This window comes from Myotis yumanensis, unplaced genomic scaffold, assembly GCF_028538775.1.
Source record: "Myotis yumanensis isolate MYYU_CA2020_CCGP unplaced genomic scaffold, mMyoYum1.0.hap1 SCAF_20, whole genome shotgun sequence".
Classification (NCBI taxonomy): domain Eukaryota; kingdom Metazoa; phylum Chordata; class Mammalia; order Chiroptera; family Vespertilionidae; genus Myotis; species Myotis yumanensis.
In genome coordinates, this window is record NW_027223771.1 from 11181160 (window position 1) to 11207392 (window position 26233).

At 60.8% G+C, this 26233-nt stretch overlaps 1 protein-coding gene across 1 annotated transcript in view; it reads left to right on the forward strand.

The window, feature by feature from the left end:
- The first annotated feature begins 4425 nt into the window (after positions 1–4425).
- Positions 4426–26233, forward strand: part of IL16 (interleukin 16) — a 53407-nt gene continuing 31599 nt past the window's right edge. Inside the window, 2 exon segments of the mRNA XM_070400347.1 lie at positions 4426–4519; positions 19690–20033. Of these exon segments, the coding sequence (XP_070256448.1) occupies positions 4480–4519; positions 19690–20033 (384 nt within the window). The 5' untranslated portion in view covers positions 4426–4479.

Below are 26233 nucleotides of genomic sequence, written 5' to 3' on the forward strand. Positions count from 1 at the left end.
AGGAGGCGGCCGATCCATGATTCTCTCTCATCATTGATGTTTCTCTCTCTCCCACTCCCCTCCTCTCTGACATCCATAAAAATATTTATATTTTTTAAAAGTCACGTATAAACATGCAACCTTCCTTATGTCTCTACTTGAACTATGTCTCTCCTTGGGCCCCATGTCTGCGGACGGAGGACAATGGGTTTTGCCGATTCAGGGTGACCCCTCCGCGCTCTGGCTGGGCCGCCTTCCACGGCCTTTTACTCGAGGAAACAACTGCTCATTTATTGTCACAGGCTCTTCCCCCAACTGTGGGCTGACGGTATGAGATGTGTGATTTGAGTCCTCCGGGCTTGGCTCTCTGCGTCAGAACCAAACTTTGGCACAAAAGAAACGAAGTATAAACAAACCCAAAGGTATGAGTCTTCTACCGCTGCTGTGACAAATGGCCACAAGAGCAGGGGCTTAACACAATCAGCTATTTTTTTTCTTTCTTTTTTTCTGTATATTCTAGAGGCCCGGTGCACGGATTCGTGCACAGGTGGGGTCCCTCGGGGTGACCTGCGGGGATTGGCCGAAACCCGCAGTCCAACGCCGCCTGCAGCTCCTTCCTGCCGCTCCTGCTCATCCCGGCCCCACTGCGCCTGCCGCGGGCTCACGTCCAATCAGTTCCCATGGGGAGAGGCTCGCACTGCCACAGCTGTGCTCACCAACCATGAACCCTGCGTCTGGTGCCCTTCTGAGGGATCCGGCCGAAACCGGCTCTCCCACATCCCCCCAGAGGTCCTGGATTGCAAGAGGGTGCAGGTCAAGCCAAGGGACCCCACGATTGGGGTGCACGATTGGGCCCGGGGAGGGACTGCGGGAGGGCTCCAGGGCAAGTCCGGCCCGTCTCACTCAGTCCCAATCGGCCGGACCCCAGCAGCAAGCTAACCTACCGGTCAGAGCGTCTGTCCCCTGGTGGTCAGTGCACGTCATAGCGACTGGTTGACCATTCCACTGTCTTCCCCCTGGTGGTCAGTGCATGTCACAACAAGTGGTTGACTGGCCTTAGCATATCATTAGCTTATTTCGCTTTGATTGGTTGGACAGTTGACCATATTAGACGACTGGACACTTAGCATATTAGGCTTTTATTATATAGGATATATTGTTTATTGATTTCAGAGAGGAAGGGAGAGGGAGAGGGATAGAAACATCCATGATGAGAGAGAATCACTGATCCGCTGCCTCCTGCACGCCCCCTACTGGGGATCGAGCCTGCAACCTGGGCGTGTGCCCTGACAGGGAATCAAACCCGGGACTTCAGTCCACAGTCCGACGTTCTACCCCACTGAGCGACACCGGCCAGGGCCAGGGTTATTTTCTTACAGTTCCGAAGGTCAGGAGTCCACAGTGGGTCTCTCAGGGCTGCACTCACCGTGTTGGCCGAGAGAACATTCCTTCCTGGACCTGGGGGAGGGTCCGTGTCCTGGCTTCCCAGCTTCCGAGGCACCCACAGCCCTGGCTCCTGGCCCCCCACCCTCATCGGCAGAGCCGGGCCTGGCTTCTGCGGGTCTGTCTCGGGCCCTGACCTGCCCCCCCCCACTCCGTCTCCCCCTCCCAGCTGGAGCTTGAGACTAATCCCTTTAGTGTAAGGTCATCAGATGAGCAGCCTCAAGGCCCTCCCATACATGATCACAGGTTCGGAGAACAGGATGTGGGCGGCGTTGGGGGGCCGTGGCTCTGTCCCCCACATCAAATAGCTCTTCCTTTGTCCAAGGCTGGATTCATATGATCAAAGGCCGTGACTTTCCAAATCGCAGCCTCTGCCATCGATTGAGCAGAGTCCATTTAGGAGCTGCAGAGGCAATGGTTTAACTGAAAAAAACACACACACACACACACACAAAACAAAAATTTAAGTAAATTTTTTTCTATTCTCTAAACTGGTGGTTCCCAAAACGGGGCGTGTGCCAAACCAGACAGGGGGGTGATTTGAGGTTTAAGGGGTCAATTCGAGGATGAGCTATTCACAGTGAATTTTTTGCATTTCTTAGGGTTCTAGGGGCCTCAGAGACAGTCTATCCCAGTGATGGCGAGCCTTCTGAGCTCGGCGTGTCAGCATTTTGAAAAACCCTAACTTCACTCTGGTGCCGTGTCACGTATAGAAATTTTTTGATCTTTGCAACCATAGTCAAACAAAGACTTGTATTTTTGATATTTATTTTATATATTTAAATGCCATTGAACAAAGAAAAATCAACCAAAATATGAGTTCGCGTGTCACCTCTGACACGCGTGTCATAGGTTCGCCATCACTGGTCTATCCTATTTAATAAAAGGCTAATACGCAAACTGTCCCCTACGGAGTTCCACTGACTGGGAGTTCGACCGTTCCCTATGAGGTGCGCTGACCACCAGGGGGCGGCGCAGAATGAAGGAAGGCCCAGCAGCTGGGGAAGGAAGGCCCTGGTCCCGGCCGGCAGCCGGAAGGCCCGATTGACCCTGATTGCCTGCCAGGCCTAAGGACTCTGCCCGTGCACGAATTTCATGCACCGGGCCTCTAGTAAATACATATTGTGACATATTTATGCATTTCAGTTCTCTAGTCTACGTTTGGAAACTTTACTTGCTTTTTTTTCATATCACTTCATATTATTATTATTATATTTTTACATTTTCTTAGTGATTTCTCCCTCAGTCCGTCCACGGTCCTTTCGCTCTTTTGTTTTTCTCTCTCATGGGTGCCATGTTCTTTGGAAGCTTGTTTAGAACACGTTCATGGCCTTTCGGGCTTCCTCCACGTGAATAGGAGTTCGCTTTGTGAATAATAAGAATTCTGTGTCCCAGGGGGGAGTCAGGGTGTTAGAGATGCTGAGGGGGCGTGGCCAGAACAAAGTGGGGAACCACTGCTCTAGATGGTTTGAGTGGAAAGTTATTGCTGTTCCCTGAACTGGGGGGGGCCGGGGGGGGGCACAGAGCTATTGGGAGGCTCAGGTGGGAAAAAACAACCCTCTGTGCTACTTCTTCGCATGTAGTCGTGTTCCACGGACATGGCCCGGAACACGTACCTGCATTGGTGGCCCGGTTGATTCATTCAGCCACATCAGCAAACATCTGTCTGTGACAGCGAATGGCCCTCATTTCTGTGAAGAATCCGCATGCACCTGTGGGGCCTGCCCCCATGAGCTGCCGGCCGGGCAGACGGGCCTCGGGTTCAAGGCACAGCGAGGCCTCTGGAACTCCCAGGCCCGGCCTTAGGTGTTACTCAGAGCCGTGGCGCTGGTGGCGGGGAGGGGGGGGGGGGGGAACAAAGGGGTGGGGGGAGACAGTCCCTTGAGGCCTCAACCCTCCTCCTCTTTGGGGAGAGGCTGACGGTGGGGAGCTGTTCTGTCTCCGGGTGCCCAGAGCCAGGGTTTCTGGCCACACAGCACCGCCTGAAGAATATGGTTATTAGTAAAGGTGTGTGTGGCCCTGGCTGGTGTGGCTCAGTGGATAGAGCAGCAGCCTGCTGACTGAAGGGTCCTGGGTTCGATTCCAGTCAAGGGCACTGTCCGGCAGGAGGCAGCCGATCCCTGATTCTCTCTCATCATTGATGTTTCTATGTCTCTCCCTCCTTCTCCCTTCCTCTCTGAAACCAATAAAGAAATATATTTTTTAAAAAACACACACACAGAAAAACAAACGGGTCCTTTAGAGTAATAGTCCGTCTTGTCCAAATCTAAAAATAGGCCCTCCTGGTAGGAGCGGGCAGGGAACGGGGGACAGGGTGGCCGGGGCTGGTGAGGCTCCAGAGCCCGGGCCAGGGCGGGGCTGGCGGCCACTCTCCCGGTCCCGTCCCGGAGTGACTGCGCGTCTTGATGGAAACCAGCCTCGCTCCACCTTGGCCGCCGCGCCCTGCCCGGCCCGGGGACACACAGGCCGCATTGAGCCCGCGCCCGGGCCGGGCGGGCTTCATGAAAAGGCGTGTTCACTGCGCGCCCAGGAGAAAATGAATCACCCCAGGGCGGGAGGGCGCGCGGGGCCGCGTGTGTGTGTCGCTGGCACGTCCAGAAACACGCCCGCGCGCATGCAAGGAAAAGAGTGTGTGTGTGTGTGCGCGCGGGGGGGAGGGGGCCGAACACTGTAGCGATTTCCACACCTTGGACCTCGTCTCCGGGCTGCGAGGCCAGAGGGAGGCCTGAGGTCGAGGTTTTGCATTTGTTTGCGGCGCAGGGAGAAGCGCGCTTTGGGGGTAACCTTGCTCCCTGCACCCTCTCTCCCTGCACCCTCGCTGCGCGCGCGCACGGAGGGCAGGGCTGCAAGCGAGGCGCCCCGACGCTCGCCCAGGACTTGCGGGCTCGGCTCGGGGGCTGGGGGCTCGGGCAGGGACCCCCCTCCCCCGCTCCCTGCCCAGGGGAGCGTCCCAGCGGAGTTTTAGGGGAGTTTCAACTCGTCTCCACATCCTCCCCCCGCGGCCCCGGAGGCCCCCGCCGGGTCCCCGCCGGGTCCCCGCCGTCCTCGGCCCCGCGGATGGGTCTACACAAGAGGATCTTCCCTCGCAGGGGCGCCGGTGAGTGCGCGGGGGCTCCGGGGAGGGCGGGGGGGGGGGGGGAGGAGGGCGCGCAGTGGCTCCCCGGGATGGGGAGCCGAGCAGGGTGCGTGCGCGTCTGCTCACGTGTGCGGAGCCTGTGCACACGTGTGTGTGTGTGTGTGTGTGTGTGTGTGCGCGCGCGCGTGCGGAGCGGCAGGGCCCGCTCTGCTGCCAGGGTCCGGGCTGAGCTCCCGAGGCTGCTTGGCGGGGCGCGTAGGGGGGGGGGGTGCTCGCCGGACCCCCAAAGCGGGGAGACTGAGCCTGCCTGGCCGTGTCTTTTCTTTTCTTTTCTTTTCTTTTCTTTTCTTTTCTTTTCTTTTCTTTTCTTTTCTTTTCTTTTCTTTTCCTTTCTTTTCTTTTTTTCTTTTCTCTTCGTTTCTCTTCTTTTCTTTTTTCTTTTCTTTCTCTTTCTTTCTTTCTTTCTTTCTTTCTTTCTTTCTTTCTTTCTTTCTTTCTTTCTTTCTCTTCCTTCCTTCCTTCCTTCCTTCCTTCCTTCCTTCCTTCCTTCCTTCCTTCCTTCCTTCCTTTCTTTCTTCTTTCTCTTTCTTTCAAAAATATTTTTTATTGGTTTTAGAGAGGAAGGGAGAGGGGGAGAGAGAGAAACATCAATGATGAGAGAGAATCCCGGGATCGGCTGCCTCCCGGATGGAGCCCGCAACCCAGGCCTGTGCCCTGAGCGGGAATCGAACCCTGACCTCCTGGTTCCTAGGTCAACGCTCAAACCCTGAGCCCCTCCGGCCGGGCCGGGACGGCGGTTTCTAAGCGTCCACTTTCTCTGTGGGTGTTGCCGGCACCGCCCGGAGCATCAGATGTGAATGCCAGGGGGGCAGGGTCCTACCGGGGCAGAACAGAGAGGCTGCTGAGGGGCTCCAGGGTGGGGCGCAGGGACCCCCGGAGCCTCCCAGACCCTCACACTCGGGGGTGCGTGGCCCTGGCAGTTGGGGTCCGCATCCCCGGCAGGGACACCCACATCCGATGGTTGCTCAGGACCGCCTCCTCCTTTCCCTCCAGAAACCTGTGCAGGGAGCAGGGGGCAGGGAGCGGGACCTGGGGGAAGGGGGCGGAGCCGGGGCCCGGTAGAGAGGGGGCGGGGCTGGTACAGGGGCATGGCCCGGAGCCTGGGGCGTGGCCGGGAGGCAGGGGGCGGGGCAGGTACAGGGGCATGGCCGGGGGCCGGGGGCGTGGCCTGGAGGCAAGGGGCGGAGCCGGGATCAGGGGGCAGGAGCAGCTCTGAACCTGGGCGGCGGGGGGGGGGGGGGGGGGGGTAGAGGGCGTGGCCGGAGAGGCAGGGGGCGTGGCCAGGGGGCTCGTGGGGCAGGGGCCGGGGCCAGGAGCAGCTCTGAGCCTGGGCGGGGGAAGGGGGCGGGGCCGGAGAGGCAGGGGGCGGGGCCGGGGGGCGTGGGGCAGGGGCGTGGCCGGAGAGGCAGGGGGCGTGGCCGGGGCCGGGCCGGGGCAGGGGCCAGGAGCAGCTCTGAGCCTGGGCGGGGGAAGGGGGCGGGGCCGGAGAGGCAGGGGGCGGGGCCGGAGAGGCAGGGGGCGGGGCCGGAGAGGCAGGGGGCGTGGCCGGGGCCGGGCGGGGGCGGGAGCAGCTCTGATCCTGGCCGGCTTCACAGTGAGCGCTGGCGGGGCGTCAGCGCTGGGAGCTGACCGCCCAGCAAACTCGTGTTGTCTTTAGGGAGGGGCAGGCCAGGCCCTGCTCGGGCTCGGGACGAAGGTGGGAGGGGAGCTGCCACCCGCCCGCCCCGCCGGGGTCCACGTGCTCCGCGGGAGCGGCTCTGAGCTGTGAGGGCGGCGGGCGCGGGCACTGGCGGGGCGGCGGGCGCGGGCGGGGCGCCCCCCGGGGCACAGGCTGCGGGGTCCGGGGGGCCTGTCCGCTGCCGGGGCTCAGCCTCCTCCGCGGGGCGGTGAGCGCAGCAGGGAGCGGCCAGAGCGGCACGTGGGTGAGGAGCATGCAGGTCAGCCCCCGAGGGGCGCCCAGGGGACACGGCGACCTCGGGGCATCGGGCCAGGCTCTCACAGGTCCCCCTGGGGGTAGATGAGGCGCATTTACCCCGCGGAGGTCCCGGGCTGGGGCTGGGGGTGTGGGTGCCCCATGTTCCCTAAACCGCGTTATTCGGGGGGGGCCTTGCCACGTCCTGTCCGGGCCGCATCGCTGTCTGTGGTCGGTTTCCCTGGCAACAGAATCCCAGGTCCTTGTGGTGAGCGTCACTGCAGGGCATTCGTGGGAGCCCCGCCTGTGAGGGTGAGGGAGGCCGAGCTGGAGGGGAGATGCCAGCCGACCCCTGGGCCCGGACCCTGCAGTGGCCTGTGGCCGCGCGTGGCTGCCCGGGGCCATGGCCTGGCCTGGGAGCTGTCACAGAGCCGTGCCAGCCGTGGGAATGGGTGCCTCGTGCCCGGTGCCGGGTGCCGGGGGCTCTGCTGGCAACACCCCTCAACGGCACCGGATAAAGGCGCACGGAACCTGCTTTGCTCTGCGCGCCCTGCTGTGGGAAGGCTGGGTGGGCAGGGACGCACGGACACCCGGACACCGGCCGGCCAGGCCTCGCATAGCAGCGCTAGGGACACACCCCCAGTGGCTGGGACACGCCCCCCGTGGCTGGGACACACCTTCCCTCGCTGGGACAGGCCCCCGTGGCTGGGACACCCCCCCAGTGACTTGGACACGCCCCCCGTGGCTGGGACACACCCCCAGTGACTTGGACACGCCCCCCGTGGCTGGGACACCCCCCCAGTGACTTGGACACGCCCCCCGTGGCTGGGACACACCCCCAGTGACTTGGACACGCCCCCCGTGGCTGGGACACCCCCCCCAGTGACTTGGACACGCCCCCCGTGGCTGGGACACACCCCCAGTGACTTGGACACGCCCCCCGTGGCTGGGACACCCCCCCAGTGACTTGGACACGCCTCCCGTGGCTGGGACACGCCCCCGTGGCTGGGACACACCCCCAGTGACTTGGACACGCCCCCGTGGCTGGGACACGCCCCCGTGGCTGGGACACACCCCCAGTGACTTGGACACACCCCCAGTGACTTGGACACGCCCCCGTGGCTGGGACACGCCCCGTGGCTGGGACACTGTCTTGTGCTCAAGTGCAGGTTCCGGGCCGTGGCTTGCTGGATGGTGTGTCCCCGGCGCTGGGTCCTCCACGGGCCTCATCCTGCTGCTGGGACACGGAGTCACACGCCTGCAGACCCGGGAGCCCCAGGCCGGCTGCGGGCAGGGAGCGGGCATGGGGGGGCGGGAGCAGGTTTGAGGGGGATTCTGTTGCAGCTCCTCCCCTCCACCCATTCCCCCCTCCCCCCAACATTTCTTCGGGGGAGAAACTAAAGCCACAGGAGACTCTGTAGTTAAAGCTACACGACCCAGCGCCTGGGGACAAACACAGACGGAGCCAAGGCGGGTTTCCTGGCCTCCGGGCCAACAGCCCACTTTTTATTTATCTTCAACCAGCAAAGGGTGAAGTCACTTTGTCAAACGCTTGGACCTCGTGTCCAGCCCTTTTGGCCAGGGCATGCTGTGCCCCAGCGCTGGGCTGCAGGGAGCAGCAGGCACATGGGACAGTTTCACACAGAAACGAATGGCCGAGAGGGCCAGGGGCCGGCGCTCCACTGGGGAGCCGACCCAGCTGGTGGTCAGGGCGGGCTTCTCGGAGGAGGAGGTGCTGCCTGAGGAGTTGGGTGGGAGCCAGGGCTGGGAGCTCGGTAGTGCACCCCCATCCAGTCTGGCTTGGCTTGCTATGATGTGCGCTGACCACCAGGGGGCGGCGCAGAACAAAGGGAGGCCCCGGCCGGCAGCTGGAAGTCACCAGGGACCCTACCCGTGCCCGAATTTCGTGCACTGGGCCTCTAGTTTTAAAAATTAATCATGGTGCCTGGCTGGTGTGGCTCAGTGGTTGAGTGTTGACCTAGGAACCAGGAGGTCATGGTTCAATTCCCGGTCAAGGGCACGTGCCCGGGTTGCGGGCTCGGTCCCCAGTGTGGGGCTTGCAGGAGGCAGCCGATCCATGATTCTCTCTCATCACTGATGTTTCTATCTCTCCCTCTCCCTTCCTCTCTGAAATCAATAAAAATATATTTAAAATCTTATATAATAAAAGCCTAATAAAAGCTAAGTGTCCGGTCATCCAATCGGCCATTCAACCAATCAAAGCACAATAGGCTAATGATAGGTTAAGGCCGCTCAACCGCTTGCTATGATGTGCACTGACCACCAGGGGGCAGATGCTCCGACCAGTAGGTTAGCTTGCTGCTGGGGTCCAGCCGATCGGGACTGAGTGAGATGCGTCGGACGTGCCCTGGAGCCCTCCCACGGTCCCTCCCCGGCTGGCCAATCTCTCTGTCCCTCCCTGGCCCAAATCGTGCACCTGTGGGGTCCCTCGGCCTGGCCTGCGCCCTCTCGAAATCTGGGCTGAGGACTGCCCCCCTCCCCCGTCCCTCGCCCCCTGAGTGTATGAATTCGTGCACCGGGCCTCCAGTAAAGAATAAAAAAATAAAAATAATCATGATGACCCCTTAGCTCAGGGGGTCAGAACTCTGGCTGGTGACTCTATCCCCACAGCTGGCCTCCTGGGAACCTGCCTGTCCCCCCTCCCACACCCACGCTCTGGCTCTGAGCCCTGCGCTGAGCGGAAGCCCAGCCGTGGTCCCCGCGCACCCGCTGCTCCCATGCTGGTGCCCCGCCGGGTGGGGTCAGAGGTCGCCCCCCAGTCCCTGCTCAGGCGTCAGACCGCCGCTCGCTGGGGCCTCAGACCCCGGCAGGTGCCTGGTGGAAGGACGGGCTGTCTGTGGGCAGAGCCACACGGACTCCGCCTGCCTCCCACGTGGCCGCCCGTCTCGCCATCCCTCTGTCCGTCACGCCTCCTCCCTGTTTTCAAATGCCCTTCAGGCGACACTGCAGTTCACGCCTGAACCCTTCAGCGTGTGCCTGAATAACTCGGGCTCCGTATTCGCTCGCTGTTCTTTTATTTGTTTATTTTTTAAAAAATATATTTTTATTGATTCCAGAGAGGAAGGGAGAGGGAGAGAGATGGAAACATCCATGATGAGAGAGAATCACGGACCGGCTGCCTCCTGCATGCCCCCCGCTGGGGATCGAGCCCGCAACCCGGGCCTGTGCCCTTGACCGGGAATTGAACCCGGGACCCTTCGGTCCCCAGGCCCACGCTCTATCCGCTGAGCCACACGGGCCAGGGCTCGTGCTCTGTTCCTTTAGGTACAATGTGCATGCAGGGCCGTGTCTGTATCCCTCGCACACCCTCTGGTTAATTCTGAAAAAGGGGCACAAACTGTGCTAGACACACTTTTCCATCCTGTGGCTGCTCACCGTCCCCCGTCCCCCCAGACACCCTCCCTCGGCCCCTCTGAGCGGCCTTCAGTTTTTACTAATAACGTAGGAGGCGTCCCTCCTTTTAAAGGTTCAGTGCCTGCTCTAGCCTGCCTCGGCCGGCCACGTTGCCCGCAAAGGCCCTGGGGTCGCTGGGCTGCCCTGGGCAGGGATGTGGAGGACGGAGCAGAGGCAGCAGGAGCTTGGGGCTGAGGGGCAGCCCGGGCAGAGGTGCAGGGTGTGGGCCTGGGGTGAGGGCGGGGCTCTGGGCTCAGACAGGGGGTGCAGGGCCGGCCAGGACCGAGGGGAGGGGTGGTGCCCTGTCCTGGGGCCTGGGCCTTGGGGGTGGGGGAGCCAGGCCAGGGCTGTGTGTCTGTGCCCCTGTCCCAGGGCCTCGTGTGCGGCCGCCTGGACCCTGAGGCAGGTGATGGCCCCCTAGGGCTGCCCTTGAACCTCCTGCCGCCTCCAGGCTGGTCCAGGGATTGGAGGCTGCGGGCGGCGTGCCTGTCACTGGTCAGAGTCACACAGAAGGAGCCGAGATGGTGCAGGCCGTGGGGGGGGTGAGGGGGGTGAAGGGGGGCTGCTGGGGCCTGTGCCCATCCTTCTGGCCTCCCCTCTGTGGGCAGCGGGGGTTCCGGGAGGCAGAGCTGGTGTCGTCGGTGGGACCACGGCCAGGCGTCCGGCAGGGAGGGCTTCTTATTTAGGTCTCAGCACAGCGCGTTGCACAGCGAGAGCGCTGATGGGCAGGAGGGAGCCTGGCGGGGCCCAGGCCCACCCGAGGCCTCCTGTGCCTGAGCCTGCATGCACCCGCGCCCCAGCCCCTTCCCTCCATGGCTCCGTGTCTGTCTGTCTGTCTGCGGGCGACCACCGAGACCCCGCTCTCCCTCTCCCTCCTCTTCTTTCCCTCTCTCAGCCCCTCCTCTCACAGCCCTTTAGCGCCCACTGATGCCAGGGGCTGTGTGGGGCCACAGAGAGCGGGAAGGCATAGTCCCTGGCCCCCAGGGCCTCGCAGCTCCTGGGTGAGACAAGGTGAGAGAGGGCAGCGTGGAGTGCCTGCCCAGGGCAGGGGCAGCTCCCCATTCAGCCAGGGCGGAGAGGGTGAAATCAGGGCAGGCTGCCTGGAGGAGGTGACTCGGAGCCAATCCTTAAAAACCTAGGCCAGCTGGCCAGCAAGCTGGACGTCAGAGCAGAAAGGGCAGGGCAGGCGCCTGCTAGGGTGTGGAGGTGGGAGGAGGCGAGGGGCTGGGCTGGAGCAGCCTCAGGGGCATGCGGGGTGGGGGTGGTGGGCGGGGGAAGTGGGGTAGGGAGAGGCCTTGCATTCTTACGCACTGAGTCAGGCCCGGCATGACTATAACAAATGAAGAAAAGAAAGCAGGGGTTTCTTCATCCTGAAACATCTTGCTTTCTGATGGGAGGCAGGGAGCGGCGTTCCTCAGATAATTGTGTGGGCAGATGGACTGCAAGCAGGGCACAGACAGATGGGCGGACGGACGGACGGTCAGAGAGCTGTCCAGTGCAGCTCGGCATGGCCCAGTCTGAGCACTCAGGAGAGGCCGGCCCCGGTCTGGGGGTCTCTGGCATCCCCCGGGAAAGCAGAAAAGACACGACTCACCCTGGCCGGTGTGGCTCAGTGGATGGAGCGTCGGCCTGCAGACTGAAAGGTGCCGGGTTCGATTCCCAGTCAAGGGCACATGCCCGGGCTGCGGGCTCCATCCCCCAGTGTAGGACGTGCAGGAGGCAGCCGATCCATGATTCTCTCTCATCATGGACTAGAGGCCTGGTGCACGAATTCGTGCACAGGTGGGGTCCCCGGGGGTGGAGGCGGGCAGGACGCCCTTGCCAGCCTGGTAACTTTCGCACTGGCTGTTGGGAGCCAGCTGGCGGCCGCTTTTATATTGTTTCTTCCTTGCGGAGCGACTAGGGAGGGGAAGCGGCCGCGGTGCCCGAGGCCGACCTCCAGGAGGCCGGCAGCGCTGGTCGGCCAGTGCCTGGCCCATTCCTTGGAGACCGGACATAGTACTGGACCACTGAGGGAGTGAGTGGCTGCCGCTGGGCTGGTGGGCCACCCGGATGGGTCGGTCAGCTGAGCAGAGCTCCCCCTGTGGGAGCACACTGACCACCAGAGGGCAGCTCCTGCATGGAGCGTCCTCCCCCTGGTGGTCAGTGCGCGTCATAGCGACTGGTCATTCTGGTCATTCGGTCACTTAGGCTTTTATATATATAGACTAGAGGCCTGGTGCACAAAATTCGTGCACGGGAACGGGGTCGCTCAGCCAGGCCTGCACCCTCTCCAATCCAGGACCCCTCAGGAGATGACATGTCTCGCAATCTGGGACCACTTGCTCCTAACTGCTCACCTGTCTGCCTGCCTGATCACCCCTAACCCCTCTGCCTGCCTGGTCACCCCTAACCACCTCTGCCTCGGCCCTGCACCCGGGACCCAGGCTTCCCTCCCTCTGGCCGGCCACAGGCACCCAGGACCCAGGCCGGCTTCGCCTGGGCCAGCCACAGGCATAGGTGCCCAGGACCGTGGGCAGGCAGCTTTGTCAGGAAGGATGTCCAGAAGATGTCTGGTCTCATTAGCATATTACCCTTTTATTAGTATAGACTAGAGGCCTGGTGCACGGTCTAATTAGCATATTACCCTTTTATTAGTATAGACTAGAGGCCTGGTGCACATGTGGGGCCCAGCCCCACCCACCCTGATTGGGGCCGATCGGGGCCGGGCTCGCAGGGGGGAGGGGCTGCAGGCAGTTGGCTGGCTGGCCCCGCCCCCTGGTTGAACTCCTGGTCACACTCGCAGTTGAACTCCCAGTCGAGGGGACAATTTGCAAATTAGGCTTTTATTATATAGGATGTTTTTCTCTCTCTCTCTCCCTCTCCCTTCCTCTCTGAAATCAACAAAAATATATTTTAGAAAAACCAGAGCCAGAAGAAGGCCACGCAAAGCGCTTCGTAAACTCTCCGATGCCCACACATGCGGCAGCGTCGTTTATTTACACATTCAGCGAGCGTTGGTTGGGCTTGTGGGCCGGGCACACCTCTCGGGCTGAGGCCCGGCTGCAGCAGCTGCAGAGGTCCTGTTGGGGTGCCCATGGTCCGGGGGACCCACAGATGGGGCACACGCGCCTGAGGAAACCAAGGGGACGCCTTCAGTGGGCGACCAGCTCCGTGAAGGAAGGGGGCATAAGAGGGGGTAGCTCACCGGGTGGGCAGCAGCGGCCACATGGGAGGAGCCAGCCTATGGAGACATGGGAGGGGACCTTGTGGGGGGGGGAGCAGCTGGGACAGACGCCTTGGGGTGACATGGACATGGCCTCTTGGAAAAGGGAAGAGGAATGGGCGAGAACATGGAAATCGTAGGGACGTGGCAAGGAATTTGCATTTTGTCTTGAGAACCAGGCGCAGTTTGGGGAGGGCTGACAGCGACGGGCAGGGGTGTGTTCAGGGCAGGGGCGCACTTTCCGGCACAATTCTGAGGCGGCAGGTGCATGACATGATGCGTTATCGGAGCCCATAGGACGTACAGCATAGGAGTGAGCCCTGTGGAGTTGTCTGAGTTCTTTGTTCTGGACATTAACCCCTTACCATACATGCTAGAGGCCCGGTGCACAAAATTCGTGCACAGGAGTGGGGGGGTCCCTCAGCCCAGCCTGTACCCTCTCCAATCTGGGACCCCTCGGGGGATGTCCGACTGCTGGTTTAGGCCCCATCACTGCGGGATGGGGCCTAAACCAGTGGTTGGACATTCCTCTCACAAACTGGGACCACTGGCTCTTAACAGCTCACCTGCCTGCCAGCCTGATCCCCCCTAACTCCTCTCCCCTGCCAGCCTGATCTCCCCTAACTCCTCTTCCCTGCTGGCCTGATCCCCCTAACTGCTCTCCCCTGCCAGCCTGATCTCCCCTAACGCCTCTTCCCTGCTGGCCTGATCCCCCTAACTCCTCTTCCCTGCTGGCCTGATCCCCCTAACTGCTCTCCCCTGCCGGCCTGATCCCCCTAACGCCTCTTCCCTGCTGGCCTGATCCCACTAACTCCTCTTCCCTGCTGGCCTGATCCCCCTAACTGCACTCCCCTGCCAACCTGATCCCCCTAGTTGCTCTCCCCTGTCAGCCTGATCACCCACAACTGCTCTCCCCTGTCGGCCTGATCGCCCCTAACTGCACTCCCCTGCCAGCCTGATCTCCCCTAACTCCTCTTCCCTGCCAGCCTGATCCCCCTAACTGCTCTCCCCTGCTGGCTTGACTCCCCCTAACTGCTCTCCCCTGCCAGCCTGATCCCCCTAACTGCTCCCCCCTACCGGCCTGATCCCCCCTAACTACCTCTGCCTCAGCCCTGCCACCATGGTTTTGCCCGGAAGGTCGTCTGGAAGATGTTTGGTCTAATTAGCACATTACCCTTTTATTAGTATAGATTGTTGGGGGCATCTTCTCCCATTCTCTGGGTCATCTTTTTCCGGGTCGTAAGGAAGATGCATTTAGCTTTATGAGCACTAGAGGCCCGGTGCACGAAAATCATGCACTGGGGGCGGGGGGCCCCTCAGCCTGGCCTGCAACCCTCTTGCTGTCCGGGAGGCATCAGGCGGACACCCTTAGCGCTGCCACGGAGGCGGGAGAGGCTCCCACTACCACCGCTGCGCTCGCCAGCCTTGAGCCCAGCTTCAGGCTGAGCAGCTGCTCCCCCTGTGGGAGCGCACTGACCACCAGGGGGCAGGTCCTGCATTGAGCGTCTGCCCCCTCGTGGTCAGTGCATGTCATAACGACCGGTCTTCCGCTGTTTGGTCGATTTGCATATTAGCCTTTTATTATATAGGATAGGATTTTTAGTCTGCATTTTTTGTATGTGGTGTATCATGTGAATCGATATTTGGATTTTGTACCAGCCTTGCATCCTAGGAATATTTCTCACTTGATCACGGTGTATGATCTTTTTTTTTTTAAAAAAAATATATTTTTATTGATTTCAGAGAGGAAGGGAGAGGGAGAGAGAGAAACATCAATGATGAGAGATCAATCATTGATTGGCTGCCTCCTGCACGCCCCACACTGGGGATCAAGCTCACAACCCAGGCGTGTGCCCTTGTCTGGAATTGAACCCAGGACCCTTCAGTCCACAGACTGACACTCTATCCACTGAGCCACACTAGCCAGGGCTCAAGATAATTTTTGATTTACTCCTTGATCTCGTTGTTACTCCATTCATTGTTTTGTAATTAATATCTTATCTGGCCTCCATATGTTTGTGTGTTTTTTTCAGTTTTCTTCTTATAATTGATTCCTGGTTTCATACCATGTGGTCAGAGAAGATGCTAGATATGATTTCAGTCTTCTTCCATGTGTTGAGTCCTAACATGTGGTCTATTCTGGAAAAGAATGTATATTCTGCCTGGCCGGCGTGGCTCCGTGGCCGAGCATCGACCTGTGAACCAGGAGGTCACGGTTCGATTTCCGGTCGGGGAACATGCCCGGGTTGTGGGCTCGATCCCCAGCGTGGGGCGTGCAGGAGGCAGCCGATCCATGATTCTCTCTCATCATTGATGTTTCTCTCTCTCTCTCCCTCTCCCTTCCTCTCTGAAATCAATAACAAAATATTTACAAAAAGAGAGAGAGAGAGAGAGGAAAGAATGTATAGTCTGCGTTTGGGTGAAATGCTCTAAAAATATCCACGAACTCCATCTGGTCTAATTGTCATCTAAGGCCACTGCTTCCTCGTTGATTTTCTCTCTGGAAGATCCGCCCAGTGATGTGCACGGGGTGTTAAACCCCTCCTGTCCCTGCCGGTCTCGGCCTGTATGTCAGCGGGACCTGCTTTATCCATTGAGGTTCCCGTGGGGGGCACATTCCCTCTAGTCGGGCTGATCTTCTTGTCGTGATGTCATGCCCGTCATCTCTTGTTTTAAAGTCTGTTTTGTCTCCTATAAGGATGGCTACTCCCCTTCCCCCTCCTCCGCCCCAATTTCACGAAATATCTCTTTTTTTCATTCATTTATTTTCAGCCTGTGTGTGTTAATTGATTGTCATTTTATTCGTATTTTTAAAATCAATTAATTAATTTATTGGTTAAGGTCTTAAAAATAGTAGTGCATATGTCTCCTTTTTCCCCCCCTGACCTCCCCCTGGCCTCCCCCCCTCACCACCTCCCTCCCTCCCATATGCCCTCCTCCCCCCTCCCCTCCCCAGGGTCTTGCGTCTATTGGTTGTGCCTATCTGCATGCATACAAGTCCTTGGGTTGATCTCTTACCCCCACCCCCCACCCCTATTCATATTTTTGTTATTTTTTTTTCTTCTTCTCAAAGAGGACCGTTTAGCATGCCTTGTAGTCCTGGTTGGTAGTGATGGACGCCTTTAGTATTTTTCTTTTTTTAAAAAAAATATATTTCTTTATTGGTTTCAGAGAGGAAGGGAGAGGGAGCGAGAGAGAGAAACACCCATGATGAGAGAGAATCATCGATTGGCCGCCTCCTGCACGCCTCCTACTGGGGATCGAGCCCGCAACCCGGGTGTGTGCCCTTGACCGGGAATCGAACCTGGGACCCTTCAGTCTGCAGGCTGATGCTCTATCCATTGAGCCACACCAGCAGGGCCGGTAGCCACTCCTCACGTCCCTGACGGGGAGCTGTGTGCGGGCGTGCGTCTGTCTCTAGCAGGACCGCGTTAGGGGAGAATGGAGACGGGTCTGTGCCAAGGAGAGGTCTCCGTGGGGGTCTCAGCTGGACTTCAGGGTGAGCCCACCTCTGACCCAAGGGTCCCGGGTTCGAGTCTGGTCCAGGGCACGGACCTCGGTTGCAGGCTCCTCCCTGGCCCCGGCCCTGGTCAGGGCATGTGCAGGGGGCGACCCATCGATGAGTCTCTCTCACATCGATGTTTCTCTCTCCCCCTCTCCCTTCGGCTCTCCCTAAGAATCAATGGGAAAATATCCTCAGGGGAGGATTAACAAAAAATTAGCCCTGATCACAGGGGAGGCGGGAGCCCACTCAGGCACAGCCGTCGAGGGGGGCTCAGGCCTGTGTGTGAGGCCGGGGGGCGGGGTCCCTCCACATCCTCGGGGCCGGGAGGGCGCGGTGGCCTGGGATGAACCCCGAGCCTGAGCCCCGGCTGCTCTGTGCCCAGGGGGGTAAGTGGGGGGTGGGGGGAGCAGAGCAGGGGCAGGTTCGAGGCCCATGCCCTGCACTGGGCGGCCGGCTCTCTGCAGTGAGCAGCTGTCCCACACCCACCGCCCACAGAGGCAGCTCTGTCCCCATGAACCTCCCCGTGACCGCGGCCTGGACCCCGGGGGGGGGGGGGGCAGGTCTCAGCCTCACAGGGACATTCCAGGGCTCCCACGGGGACACCCACTCCCTCCTGAAGCCCGGGAGGAGAGAGGGCCACACAGACAGGCCCGCGGGCACACAATGGTGCACACAGGCTGTGCCCAGGAGCAGCGTGTGGGACGAGCGTCAGGGGGCCGCTGGGCTGAATGTCACCCTTATCTTAGACGAGGCCCCCCCCCCCCCAGGGGCCAGGCGGGGGACAGCGCCCCCCCACGCCCTGGAACAGAGGTGCCTGCACCCTCACGCTGTGTGTGAGTGCGTCCCGGGTCAGGACATGGGTGGGCCCGGCCTCAGCTCTGGGCTGGGGGGGAGGGTGGGGGACGGGCACCCAGAGAAAATGCGTTTCTAGCTGGTGACGCTGCCTCGGTCCCGGGGGCCAGCCTGTGAGTGTGGGACAGCCGGGCACAGACGGGCAGCCGGAGGCCCTGCAGGCAGGATTTTTATAAATCCTCTCCCAAGGGTATTTTCCCATTGATTTTTAGAGAGAGTGGAAGGGAGAGGGGGAGACAGAGAGAGACATCGATGCGAGAGAGACACATCCATTGGCTGCCTCCTGCACGCGCCCCGACCAAGGCCTGCAACCCGGGCATGAGCCCTTGGCCGGAATAGAACCTGGGACCCTTTCGGTCCACAGGCCGACGCTCTATCCACTGAGCCACACCGGCCAGGGCAGTACCGGGGGCTCTGGATCGGGCGTCTGAGTGGCTCACACACTCGCTGGGTGAGCTGCTGACCGGGGCGGGGCTGGGCTGGGCCTGGTCCCGGCCTGGGATACAGGTGCTCAATGAATTCTTTTGTTTGTTTGTTTCTTGCTGTTAATCCTCACCGAGCATATATTTCCGTTGGTTTTTTAGGGAGAGGGAGAGACAGAGAGAAACATCGATGTGAGAGAGACACGTCGATGGGTTGCCTCCCGCACGCGCCCCGACCAGGGCCCGGGCCTGGGAGGAGCCTGCCACCGAGGTCCGTGCCCTTGACCGGAATGGAACCCGGGACCCTTCGTTCCGCAGGCGGATGCTCTACCCACTGAGCCACACCGGCCGGGGCCTGATGAATTCTTGTGCAGTTGACTGTCTGGCCTGTGAAACGGGTCCGGTGGTCCTTACGCGGTTGACGACAGGATTGTGTGGCTGATGTCGATGTTAAAGCTCCTACTGTGTGCTGGGCGCGTAGTAGGCACCGTGCAATGTCCCTTCCCCTCTTGCCCCCCCCAACCCCCCCCCCCCCCGCAGCTGCTGCCGGGCTGTCCGGGGAGGGGGAGCCCCGTGGGGGGCTGGCCCGGCCCCGCTGTCCTCTGCCAGCCCAGCAGATGGTGAGCTCTGCTCCGAGCCCCCCACGCCCGCAGCCCCTCCTCTGAGCCAGCCTTTCCCGCGGAGACGTCAGATGGCTGCGCCCGGAGCCCCAGCCACGCGTGCCAGGTCGCACCCCTGCCCACAGGCCTGGGCACCTGTCCGGAGTGGGGGGGGGGGCGAGGGTGAAGGGGGGGAAAGGCAGCTCTCACTCCCGCATCCCGGCTCTCAGCGCCTGACACCGGCTTCCGTGGGGAAAGCGTGTCTGTGTCTCCTTTGCTGCCGGCTCTGCCCCAGCCCCGGGCCCTGGACGGACGGTGCCTGGCCGGGCCGGGCAGCCGGAGAGAAGCCGGAAGGCAGCCGTCCAGGGGCCCTGAGCGGGGAGGCAGGTGGGCCCAGGTGAGTGAGGCCAATGGGCAGCGGCCCTGACCAGGCGGCTGTTGGCTTTGCCGAGGGGCGTGGGCGGGAGGGTCTGGGAGCTGGGCCTTCAAGTCTCATTTGGATGCTGGGCTGGGAAGTGGGGGGGCCCAGGGAGGTGGGGACGACTCACTTTTGGGGGTTGAGGTGGGAGCAGGGGTGGCTGGTCCTCGCTCTGCAGCCCTGGGAGCCCTGGGTTTGGGGGTTTCTTTCTTTCTTTTTAAAAAAAATATATTTTTATTGGTTTCAGAGAGGAAAGGAGAGGGAGAGAGAGAGAGAAACACCCATGATGAGAGAGAATCATGGATCGGCTGCCTCCTGCACGCCCCACACTGGGGATCGAGCCCACAACCCTGGTGTGTGCCCTTGACCAATTTGGCCGGGAATCGAACCCGGGACCCTTCAGTCCGCAGGCCGACGCTCTATCCACTGAGCCAGGCCTCCTGTGAGCTTTTGTCTGAAGAGTGGCTTTGAGTTTAAGGTCTGCCTCACCCACCAGCCCCTCCTGTGATGAACGCTGGCTCTCCCCGCGGGTTCCTGCAGCTCTGGGCGTGCTCTTCCCTTCTCTGTGTGCCTCAGTTTCCCCATCTGGGAAGCTCTGGCCTCCCTGAGCCTGGGAGTGGACAGGGCAGTGGCCACTGAGGTCCCTGAGCTCCACCTGGCGACAGGAGGGACGGGCCAGGGGACAGAAGGATGGTCCCCGTCTGTCCAGCTCTGCATGTCCCGGCCCCACAGCTCAGCTCAGGGGCAGGGCAGGACCCTGTCGTCAGGGGTCCCATTGTCCTTCCTGCCTCCTCTCTCCTCCAGGGCCCTGTGAGGGGGTGGCCCGGCCCAGCCCCATCGCCCCCCGCGCACCCCGGGCCCCGGAGGGGAAGAAGGGCGGCCTCCCCTCCCCGCTGCGCATGGAGCCGCTCGGCCGCGCCGCCCGGAGCAGGAGACCCGCCAAGCTCCGGTCCCTCTCGCGGTCCCTGCTCCTCTGCCACGCCAAGGCCGGGGACGAGGGCTCCAGCCCCGACGAGAGGGGCCCGGAGGCGGGCAGAGAGGGGCTCTTCCACTCGCCCGTGCAGCTGGCAGACACGTCGGAGGAGGGGGCCCTCCCGGTGACCGGGAGTGACCGGGGCAAGGCCTGCAGGAGGCTGTTCTTCATGAAGGTAGGTCGGGCCGCGGGGCGGGGTTGCTGGGGCCAGTGGCGGGGGGGCTGCCTGGGGCCTGGAGGGGCTGCCTGGGGTCTGGGTGGGCTGCCTGGGGTCTGGGGGGCTGCCTGGGGCCTGGAGGGACTGCCTGGGGTCTGGGGGGCTGCCTGGGGCCTGGGGGGCTGCCTGGGGCCTGGAGGGGCTGCCTGGGATCTGGGGGGCTGCCTGGGATCTAGGGGGGGGGCTGCCTGGGGCCTGGAGGGCTGCCTGGGATCTGGGGGGCTGCCTGGGGCCTGAGGGGCTGCCTGGGATCTGGGGGGCTGCCTGGGGCCTGAGGGGCTGCCTGGGGTCTGGGGGGGGCTGCCTGGGGCCTGGAGGGCTGCCTGGGATCTGGGGGGCTGCCTGGGATCTGGGGGGCTGCCTGGGGCCTGAGGGGCTGCCTGGGGTCTGGGGGGCTGCCTGGGGCCTGGGGGGCTGCCTGGGGCCTGAGGGGCTGCCTGGGGCCTGGGGGGGGCTGCCTGGGGCCTGGAGGGCTGCCTGGGGTCTGGGGGGCTGCCTGGGGCCTGGGGGCTGCCTGGGGCCTGGGGGGCTGCCTGGGGTCTGGGGGCCTGCCTGGGGCCCGGAGGGGCTGCCTGGGATCTGGGGGGCTGCCTGGGGTCTGGGGGGGGGCTGCCTGCGGCCTGGAGGGCTGCCTGGGATCTGGGGGGCTGCCTGGGGCCTGAGGGGACACTGACCTGAGAAGCATCGGGCTCATGTTGCGCGTGGAGGTGCCCGTGGGCCTTCCTCAGGGGCCTTCCAGACCCCGTGGATGGCGTCACAAGGGATCGCCTTAAAGGCTAGGCTCCTGCCCCAGCTGGTGTGGCTCAGTGGATAGAGTGCCGGCCTGTGGATCAAAAGGTCCCGGGTTTGATTCCAGTCAAGGGCACAAGCAGGGGTTGCAGGCTTTGTCCCCAGCAGGGGGCGTGCAGGAGGCAGCCGATCGATGATTCTCTCTCATCATTGATGTTTCGATCTGGCTCTCCCTTTCCCTTCCTCTCTGAAGTCAATAAAAATATTTTTATTAAAAAAGCCAGACTCCCTGCCTAACAAAGGAAAAAGTGACTCATCAGAACTTTGGAAGGAGGAAAGGCACAGATGCCAGACTCTCTCTCTCTCTCTCTCTCTCTCTCTCACTATATTAATTTGCTAGAGGCCCAGTGCACGAAATTTGTGCACCGGTAGAGTCCCCAGGCCTGGCCAGGGGTCAGGGCCGATAGGGGCCTCCCTCCCCTGGCTGCCGGCTGCTGTCTGGGACCTTCCTTCACTCCGTGCCGCCCCCTGGTGGTCAGCGCACGTCATAGCGAGCAATCCCACTCCCGGTCGAACTCCCGCGGGGACACTTTGCATATTAGCCTCATATATATATATATATATAGATAGATAGATAGATAGATAGATAGATGATGCACCACATACACAAAAGGAAGGATAAAAATGCTGTGACCAAGAGATGCAAAGACAGCATTTGGCGAAACCCAGCGCCATCTGGGATTTGGCATCGGGGTGGTGCTGGCCCTGGGCACTGCATTTGGGAGCCTCGCCGCCTCCCGTGCTGTCTCAGGCACACGGACCTGGTAGAGGAGCCTGGAGGATGGGCATCGAAGTGATTTTCCCGTGAAATCGCTTGGCCCCGGCGCCCCTCCGCTTCCTCGATGTTTGAAAATCCTGGTCAACTTTGATCCACTCCCACGGCCTCCCCCGGACATGGTCAGGGTCCCGCCGGCTGAGGCCGCCCTGCCTCTTCCCCGGGAGGGACAGCGACAGCGACAGGGACAGGGACAGGGCACAGATCCACATCTACACCTGAACGTCTAAACACCTGGGAGTCACAAATGAAGGGAAAACATGTTTAAAAAATGGATGTTTTCCTGCCCACCCAGCCTGACAAATACGCCTTCGCAAGGACTGGGCTAGTGGTGGTGCTTCTCAGAGTTCCGCCCGGGAACGGGGCCACCCAGGGGCACCCGTACTGACCACAGGGGCCTCCCGGGCCAGCACGTGGTCACCGGCAGTTCTCTGACCCTCCCCCAGGCCCCAGCCAGCACCCCCCTATGGCCCCTGCAGCCCACGGCTGCTGGGCACACCCTGATGTGATGGCTCCTGATGGGATAGTGCAGTGGTCAGCAAACCGCGGCTCGCGAGCCACATGCGGCTCTTTGGCCCCTTGAGTGTGGCTCTTCCACAAAACACCACGTGCGGGCGCGCACGGACAGTGCGATGGAAACTTCGTGGCCCGGGCGCAGAAGTCGGTTTTTGGCCTGGGCGAGTCTATTTGGAAGAAGTGGCGTTAGAAGAAGTGGGGGGTGTCGGTCGGTCGGTCGGTCGGTCGGGCCGCGGGATCCGCAGGGCGGGGGAGGCGTGTGTGATTCGAGGACCAGTTGAGTGAGCCAGTCAGCCAGCAGCCTCATGGTGCAGTGGTTAGTGCTAGTCGCGTCCGCCAATCGCGCGCGGGTGACAAAGGTACCTACTCGAAGCATAAAGTTACCTGTATTTTCCCAACCAGCTGCAAATCCTACAGGTATTTTTGTCATCGATTGAAGCATCGTGATTGTTTCGTGTTGGCGGCTTTATTATTATACAATGGAACATTTTTTTTAAAAAATATATTTTATTGATTTTTTACAGAGAGGAAGGAAGAGGGATAGAGAGTTAGAAACATCGATGAGAGAGAAACATCGACCAGCTGCCTCCTGCACACCCCCCACTGAGGATGTGCCCGCAACCAAGGTACATGCCCTTGACCGGAATCGAACCCGGGACCCTTGAGTCCGCAGGCTGACGCTCTATCCACTGAGCCAAACCAGTTTCGGCAATGGAACCTTTTTTCAGGTGCCCTGTTTGACACGGCTACAAAGAAGAAGCAAACTACAGTGGGGCCTTGACTTACGAGGGTCCCGACTAACGAGTTTTTCGAGATACGAGCCGCCTCTCGGCCGAGGTTTTGCTCTGAGCTGCGAGCTAAAATTCGGGCTACGAGCCAGCTTCAGACACCCCACCGCTCGTTGGCGCAGCGAACGTCACAGTGGACGCCACCACATCAGCCCAGCACCACGTGTCTCACTCGTTCGCTTTTTGATTTGACATACGAGTGATTTGAGTTACGAGCTCCGTCAGAGAACGAATTAAACTCGTAAGTCAAGGCCCCACTGTACCTATAGAGTTTCAGTTTAAAAAGTTGGCTCTCCAAAGGAATGCCCATCGCTGTGCCGTGGGCATTTGGCTCTGTTGACGAATGAGTGTGCCGGCCACTGGGACAGACCCGGGGAGGGAGACCCAGGTTTCTGGGGTGAGTCTGGGCCCCCCCCCCCATTTGTTCTCAGTCTCCCTCCCACTCGGAAGGTCACCAGATTGCCAGGCACCATGCCCGCCGCCTGGCGTCCTGGGACCGGGTGGCACACAGAGCCGCTGTGTAAACACTGGCAGGAGCGGTTGCTATGGAGTCTAGCGAGGCCGCCCGTGGGCAGGGGGCCTGCGGACACAGCCCCGGGTTTGGGGTGGGCTCGGGGTCCACGCCGGGCAGGGCTGTGGCTCCCCCGCTGGCTGAGCCCGATGGGCAGGGGTGCCCCCCGGCCGCCTCCTAGGAGGACTCAGAGGCTTTGATCCGCGTGGGAACGGCCTCCTTCTCTCTCACAAATTCCGCATGTTGGTGGGACGCAGTCACCGCGGCTGTGGCCTGACTCAGCCCGGGGTGAGGTCAGCCCGCCGACGGCTGTGGGTGGAGGCCGGTGGTCAGGCCTCGGCGAGCACACGGCTGCTCTGTCTGCCCCTGCGAGCGGCTGGGGGGGGGGGGCGCTGAGGCCCCGGCTGCCGTGGCGATGGGGAAGCCTACCCTTTGGCCACTTGCCTCTTCCTGCCACAGAGGAGCAGCCGGGGGGCGCAGAGCAGCCCCTGGGGCGGGGGGGGGGGGGGGAGTGTGTGGGCTGCAGGTCTCCCACGGAGCCAGGTGTGTGTGTAAGCGTATGTGTGAGTGCCTGCGTGTGTGTGTGAGTGCCTGCGTGTGTGTGTGTGAGTGTGTGTGTGTGAGCGTGTGTGTGAGTGTGTGTGAGTGCCTGCGTGTGTGTGTGATCATGTGTGTGTGTGAGCGTGTGTGTGAGTGTGTGTGAGTGTGTGTGAGTGCCTGCGTGTGTGTGTGAGCGTGTGTGTGTGTGTGAGTGCCTGCATGTGTGTGTGAGCATGTGTGTGAGTGCCTGCATGTGTGTGTGAGCATGTGTGTGTGTGAGTGCCTGCATGTGTGAGCGTGTGTGTGTGTGTGTGAGTGCCTCTGTGTGTGCATGTGTGTGTGAGTGCCTGTGTGTGTGTCAGTGTGTGTGTGAGCGTGTGTGTGTGTGTGAGTGCCTGCATGTGTGTGTGAGCATGTGTGTGTGTGAGTGCCTGCATGTGTGAGCGTGTGTGTGTGTGTGAGTGCCTCTGTGTGTGCATGTGTGTGTGAGTGCCTGCATGTGTGTGTGAGCATGTGTGTGTGTGAGTGCCTGCATGTGTGAGCGTGTGTGTGTGTGTGTGAGTGCCTCTGTGTGTGCATGTGTGTGTGAGTGCCTGTGTGTGTGTCAGTGTGTGTGTGAGCGTGTGTGTGTGTGTGAGTGCCTGCATGTGTGTGTGAGCATGTGTGTGTGTGAGTGCCTGCATGTGTGAGCATGTGTGTGTGTGTGTGAGTGCCTCTGTGTGTGCATGTGTGTGTGAGTGCCTGCATGTGTGTGTGAGCATGTGTGTGTGTGAGTGCCTGCATGTGTGAGCGTGTGTGTGTGTGTGTGAGTGCCTCTGTGTGAGCATGTGTGTGTGTGAGTGCCTGTGTGTGTGTCAGTGTGTGTGAGTGCCTGTGTGTGTGAGAGTGCCTGCATGTGTGTGTGAGCGTGTGTGTGTGTATGTGAGTGCCTGCATGTGTGTGTGAGCATGTGTGTGTGTGAGTGCCTGCATGTGTGAGCGTTTGTGTGTGTGTGAGTGCCTCTGTGTGTGCATGTGTGTGTGAGTGCCTGTGTATGTGAGTGTGTGTGTGTGTGAGTGCCTCTGTGTGTGCATGTGTGTGTGAGTGCCTGTGTGTGTGTCAGTGTGTGTGTGAGCGTGTGTGTGTGTGTGTGAGTGCCTGCATGTGTGTGTGAGCATGTGTGTGTGTGAGTGCCTGCATGTGTGAGCGTGTGTGTGTGTGTGTGAGTGCCTCTGTGTGTGCATGTGTGTGTGAGTGCCTGCATGTGTGTGTGAGCATGTGTGTGTGTGAGTGCCTGTGTGTGTGTCAGTGTGTGTGAGTGCCTGTGTGTGTGAGAGTGCCTGCATGTGTGTGTGAGCGTGTGTGTGTGTGTGTGAGTGCCTGCATGTGTGTGTGAGCATGTGTGTGTGTGAGTGCCTGCATGTGTGAGCGTTTGTGTGTGTGTGTGAGTGCCTCTGTGTGTGCATGTGTGTGTGAGTGCCTGTGTGTGTGTCAGTGTGTGTGTGAGCGCGCATGTGTGTGTGTGTGAGTGCCTGTGTGTGTGAGAGTGCCTGCATGTGTGTGTGAGCGTGTGTGTGAGAGTGTGTGTGTGTGAGTGTGTGTGTGTGTGTGTGCGCACACGCGAGTGCACACGTCTGTGTGTGAGTGTGTGTGGGGGGGGGAGGGAAAGCAGGCAGGGGTGGTTCCCATGCAGGAAGCAGAGCAGGGGCCACAGGTGTGATTGATAGAATCAGAAAGAGAACATCGGGGACCAGCTGTACTTGTAAGAAATGCCCGTCAGGCTCTGGGAACCGCGACTGTGCTGCTCCTGTTAGAGGAGGCGCCTTCTGGCCTGGCTGGGAGCTCACCTGGACGTGCAGCCCATCCTCCCACCCGGGAGCTGTCTGTTACCATGGAAACATAACAACCTGGTTGCAGAAACCAGGGCCCCCAGCCCTTTGAGGATCCCCAGCCTTTGCAGACCCCCAGCCCTTTGCACACCCACAGGCCTTTGCAAACCCACAGCCCTTTGCATACCCACAGGCCTTTGCAGACCCCCAGCCCTTTGCATACCCACAGGCCTTTGCAAACCCCCAGCCCTTTGCAGACCCACAGGCCTTTGCAAACCCACAGGCCTTTGCAAACCCACAGGCCTTTGCAAACCCACAGCCCTTTGCATACCCACAGGCCTTTGCAGACCCCCAGCCCTTTGCATACCCACAGGCCTTTGCAGACCCCCAGCCCTTTGCATACCCACAGGCCTTTGCATACCCACAGGCCT